Genomic DNA, 6,000 nt, shown 5'->3' with positions numbered 1-6,000 from the left:
TAATTGTGTTTAGAGTTTTGAAAATGTGACAACTGCTTGGACAAATGCTTGTTAGCGACTGAAAAAACTGTAATATCTCAAGTGTGGTGAACATGCACACAGGCACACACACACATGTATATTTTTTGTGAAAAGTGGGGGCATCCCATAGGCGTAATGGTTTTTATACTGTAGAAACTGTATATTCTATCGCCCTTCACCAACCCTACCCCTAAACCTAACCCTCACAGGAAACTTTGTGCATTTTTACTTTCTCAAAAAATAAATAAATAAATAATTCTGTATGGTTTATAAGCGTTTTGAAAAATGGGGACATGGGTTATGTCCTCATAAGTCACCCTCTCCTTGTAATACCTGTGTCATACCAATGTCATTATTCAGAGTTGTGTCCTGATATGTCACACACACACACACAGGAACCAGGCAAAAAAAACACAGGTTTTCAATTTCAATATCTGTATTACAAATATAACATCTTACATATTCTCCCATAAGTACATCAATAAGCTATAACTTTAATGGTTTGTCTAGTGTCTTATCCAGTATCTACTGTATGTGTTTGTGGCTTCCAAGACCTTGCATCCTTTATCCCTGGAGCTGACCTCGAAGTCATAAACTGTTCGGCTGGCAATTAAGCAGACACTCAGTGCCTTTAAGCTAGCCAAATTCTCCCTCTAAATCACCTCGCGCTCACCCCACGCTCCACGGTGTCAACTGATATATGCCTTTTATTTCTCTTTTTGATAATTGTCCGATCGATATGCGGCAGCTTTACTTTACGGAGCGAACGGGTCTCGGACAACATTATGGGACAGCACTATCGGGCAGCCACACGGTGAGTATAAAATGAAGGCTAGTGTCACTAAGCCCAATCAAAACACTGCAACTATTCACCTCACAGAGACAGCACCGCTACACACAGCACTAAAGAGGTTAGGATCTGTACAAGAGTAGGCAGAACAGATCAATCCAGCTCCGCTTATTCAGGAGAGAGGCTATTGATTTATGTGTATCTAATCTCAAAATCGTTTCATTATTGGTTTCACAAGGGATCTCGGACATATGAAGATGTTTACATACTTAAAAAATTAATAAAAAATTAATAAAAATCAACCAAGATGATGCAAAGGACAAATTACAAGCCATTTATGTGTAGTGATAATAAATCTGAACATGCAAAACCTTAATAACGGTACGCTTTTATCTTTTAAATGAATGAGAAGAGAGCTAAGAAATACATGTTTGCTTTTTTTCATAAAGTGCTTAGTTACATTATTTACACAAAGCCTATGAGTCATCGGTGCACATAGGTGGCAGACTCGAATCACATTGCTATATATGACTGATCTATACCAAGCGTTCGGAAAAGCAAGTATGATTTTTCTGTGATTGAAAACCAGTCTTTTCACCTGAATGATAGATATATCCAAAAGTATCATGCCTAGAGGATAAACAAACTATTGCAATCATGCAAATTAAGCATTTGAAATCACAGGGATGCTGAAGTCCCTTGCAAAACGGCACATTGTGTTTCCTACACGGTGCATAGATACATAGTTAGGTACTATCTGAATTCTGTATTGCAAGACGGCGTCAGCTGCGTTTGATCTATCCGGCTGTTTCTAATCCTCATCGTCGAGGATACTGAAATATGAACTAGTAGCTTTACAAATCTCCACTCTCCCCAAAGCCAGTGATATGAATCCTTCCTGAAATGCAGCATTATGAATGATAATGACATTTTCACTTTGCAACCATCTTGACATTTTCTTTTTTCTTCTTCCCTCTCCCAGAATGTCACAATAGTGAGGACACTTCTGCCAGGGATTCAGCACTTCGCACAGGCTGCACGGGAGCGCCGGCTCAAGTCATGCGTGGGAGGTAATAATATTTTGGTATAATGGGTTAAAGCCAGTGAATTAAACATTAGCTCAGCTCAAATAGAGACCAAACAGGGGGAAAAATAATGAACCGCAAATAAATAATTGAGAGCGGCATTGTTGTTTTTCAAATTGCTCACTCGGGGTTAGTCGTGTTTGTTCCTCGTTTGTTGCATAGGCCACGTTTACCGTCATATAAACAATGAATACTGTCTCGTAAAGCTGGGGGGTTACTGGCTTTCCTGAAAGAGGGAAATATTTGAACAGGTTGTCTGAATTCTGGCCCCGTGGAAACATGTCCAAATACCTCACAGCTATATGCTGAGACGATCCACCTGAGCCCTTTGGTAAAATCCTGTTAAGGTAATACGAGTGAGCTTCCACGACCCTGAGCATACATGTCACACACATACAGGCAGACAGAGAGATACACCAGCAGCAGTCTCTAGTACGCTTGCTCGATTAACCCTGAGCAGGATTGACATACTCCGGGTTGGTGTAGGAGAACCCCAGGAACTCGTCCTGGTCCAGATTCATGATAAACAGCTTGTCGGTGGGCGTGAGATCGAGGGCCATTTTAGTGAACTCCCGGTCAAAGTTGCAAGTATCTCGACTGTTTCGCTGGAAAAGAGAAAGAAGAGAGGTGTTTAGAATAATATATACAACTTTAAAGTCTTCAGATCTTAAAGGGATAGTTCACCTAAAAATGCCAATTCTGTCATTATATACTTCTCCACATGTCGTTCCAAACCTGTTTGATGTCATTGGTTTCTAGTGAAACACAATGGAAGACATTTTTGAAGAATCTTAATGCAGCTTTTGCCATATGGCCATATCTGCCAAGCTCCAAAGAGCACCATTTAAAGGTATCACTCATATTGTCCAAGTCTAATCAGATAGCAATAACATCAAACATCATTTTCAGGTAACAAAATTATGTTATTATGTCAGATCTCCACTGTAGATGCCGTAGTTGATTTGAGAACTTTTTAAAGGAGTCTCTTATTCTCACCAAGGCTGAATTTATTTGATCAAAAATACAGTATAAACTGTAACAATATTTCACTAAATTATTAATATAATTACAATTTAAAACAGTTTTTTTTTAAAAAATGTAATTTATTCCTGTGATGCAAAGCTGAATTTTTTCTTCGGTGTCATATGATCCTTCTGAAATCACATGCTGATTTCCTGCTAAAGAAACATTTCTTATTATCTATTGTGCTGCTTAATATTTTTGATTGAAAAATAAAATCATAAAATATAAACATACCAATTTAAATATCTAAATAAATAAATATATACATATGCAATGAATGTATAAATATAAACATTTGTAAATATATTCTTAATAAAAATACAAGCATATGGCCTTGGATTAAGTAAATAAAGACAGAATGTTCATTTTCGGCTGAACTGTCCCTTAAAAAAACCACAAGGATCCACATTAAATAAGAAGCTGAAAAGAAGACTCAAAGCCCAGCTGTGTATAAAGGCTGAAGAGGAATTATGTGCCAAAGAAGAAGGGATTCCACTTCAGGAGAAGACGCTATAACACCCAAGCACTTAAAAAGACGCCCAGGCCACTGATGAGACTCATATCTCACTGACAGTCCCCATCCAGAGCTGCTGTGGGAGACGGCTCACTGCATTGACACACTGTGTGCTACCGTTTCTTTTATGAGATGCTAAAGCGTAGGCACTGCTGGCCTTTCTTTTTTACTCTATATGCCTCTCTCTCTCAGTCTCTCTCTGCAAGAGGAGTCTAAATGAAAGGGGCAGACGGTTTGTTAGGCCCACAGGCCTGTTCTTACTGGGAGAATTCCTCTCTGCTGCGCTACTGCTGCTGTGGCCTTGTGTGCCAGTGCGCCCGAGGGAAGAGCCAGCCTGGCTTAGAGGACACACACATTCAAAAACACTGAGTGGGAGGACGGCAAGGGAGAGAGAAGACTACAAGAAAGAAAAGAAGGAGGTAAGGTGGGTCGAAGTAAGCTAAGCTAAAGAGGGACGGAGGGAATATTACAGAAGGTGTGGAAGAGATGGAGAGGATGGAGAGAAAAAAACAGAGGGAAAAGGAGAGAGGATTGGGCCTTCTCTGGGGCTAGATATTGTTAATGCACTGCTTGGCAATGTAAATCCATGAAAGCAGAGGAAATGCTAGCTAGTGTGGGGGGGAAGGGTTGCACTCAATATGCTAAGCATCAATGGAGCAAGAAAGCCTCGGCGATGCAAATACTGAGTACCAATTCACAGATGTACACAAAGTGCTAAGCAATGTTGTCTTGTAGAAAAGTGTTTGATATATGATAGTGGGGCTGTCATCTTAAACTATGGGGGAGAAAAAAAAACATATTTCTGAATAAATACCACTACAATCCTGTGTTCGGTAAATTCAATATGGAAGCCCGTTTCTGCCTCAGAGTAATATAAATAAAAAATACAGTAAAAAGTAACAGATTTTCTCATACAGTTTGGTTCTCACAATTGCAACTTTGTATCTCTAGCTTGTGTTCTCATACTTGCATCTTTACATCTGAGCAATGTGACTTTCTAATAATTGTGCATTCCTTTCTCAAACTTGTGACTTTTTCTCATCATTTCAGCCTTTTACCCTACAATTGTGACAATTTCTCATAAATGCGCTTTCACACCTCACTATTGTTACTGTTTTTTTTCATAATTTTGGCTTTATATCTCAAGGTTGTTACGGTTTCTTATTATTGCAACTTCATATCTCATCATTATTTTGCCTATTTCACACATAACTGCATTCTTATCTTGAAACTGTGACTTCTCATAACTGCAACGTAATATTTGACTGCAACTGCAAATTCATGACTGTGACATCATTTCTCACTGTTGCCACTATCAACTACGATTTTGTCACAGTTATGACTATTTCTCATAATTGTGCCTTCATACTTCTTGTAATATCAACTTTATATCTCACAATGGCTACTTCTGGTAACTGCAACTTTATATCTGACAACTCTTACTTTATTCAGAATAATTGCAAGACCAACAGTATAATTGATACATGCAACTAAAATGTATTTAGATATTTTTTTTTTTTACTCTGAGGAAGAAATGGGATTACGTAAGTCAGCATGACTCTACTTACTTTCTTATTGCATGTTCCTGGTTGTATGTAAACAGTTCATCAGTGGACATTATTCTGCACCAAAATATTTTTAGTTTCATAATCTCTAATCAAAATGCAATAACTTGCTCTTATTCTGAAATTAGGTTCCCTTTTTATTGCCAACGCTGCAAGTTTTTCTGGTGGAATATCCTGTTTCACTTGAAAATATGTCACATTCTGGAAGTAAAATTGCTTGCACATGGCAATTCACATTAACTTTTAGATATTAACAGAAACACAGAGAATAGTCATGGTGGCCCAATAAAAATAAGTTTGCTACCCTTTTTCACAAATTAATCACAGTCTGTTGGATGTCTGCTTGGATAATAAAACCAAAAAGGCTGTCTTGGAAAAAACAATGCAGTTAAGTTATTATTTCCACCTTAAAAATTAAATTTTGATTAATGGTGGGCCTGAGGGAATTGTGGGAAGTGCAAGAGTTTTTTTTTAGGTAGAATAACACTCAGTATTAAAGAAACATTCAGGAAATATTGAAGGCAATAAACCAAAAACAAAAGGCAGTCTGATCTCTTTTTTCAAGGCAATGAACACAGCAACTTTAAAATGACAAAGAACAGGGACAAGTCGCTTTCAGGTGAGCAAGACAGAGAGGGATGAGAGTGCTGTCAAAGCACAGCGAAAAGGATTTACAAACAACCAGGACCATAGATGTATACAGTAGAAGACATAGGACTCCAAATATCCATATGCAGATCACATCAAACATGAGAAAACTGGAGGGAGAGAGACGGTCCAGAAGAGCGTCTGAAATCTCCTGGCACCCCACACATGGATAAACACAGACCCAGACAGGAAAAAGACAGGAAGAAGATATATGATACAACAACAGAAGCGCATTTCCTACCTTATGTCCATTTGCTGGTTCAAGCACACCACAGCACAGCGAAGCACACAAGCCACAACTCCAGAGTGATGGCCACTAGATTACCTGGGCTCTCAAGAGCCAAACAGTTCAGA

General features: G+C 38.5%; 1 protein-coding gene across 1 annotated transcript in view; it reads right to left on the bottom strand.

Moving 5' to 3' along the window:
- Window positions 1–439: 439 nt before the first annotated feature.
- The window catches only part of LOC127950904 (protein kinase C beta type), a 113,913-nt gene continuing 108,352 nt past the window's right edge, over window positions 440–6,000 (bottom strand). The window contains exon 17 of the mRNA XM_052548317.1: window positions 440–2,501. Within this exon, the coding sequence (XP_052404277.1) occupies window positions 2,343–2,501 (159 nt within the window). The 3' untranslated portion in view covers window positions 440–2,342. The remainder of the gene's footprint in view (window positions 2,502–6,000) is intronic.

This window comes from Carassius gibelio, chromosome A3 (assembly GCF_023724105.1).
Source record: "Carassius gibelio isolate Cgi1373 ecotype wild population from Czech Republic chromosome A3, carGib1.2-hapl.c, whole genome shotgun sequence".
In the NCBI taxonomy this organism is placed as follows: domain Eukaryota; kingdom Metazoa; phylum Chordata; class Actinopteri; order Cypriniformes; family Cyprinidae; genus Carassius; species Carassius gibelio.
Note: the sequence above shows the minus strand (reverse complement) of the source record. Positions and strands in the feature narration are given on the sequence as shown.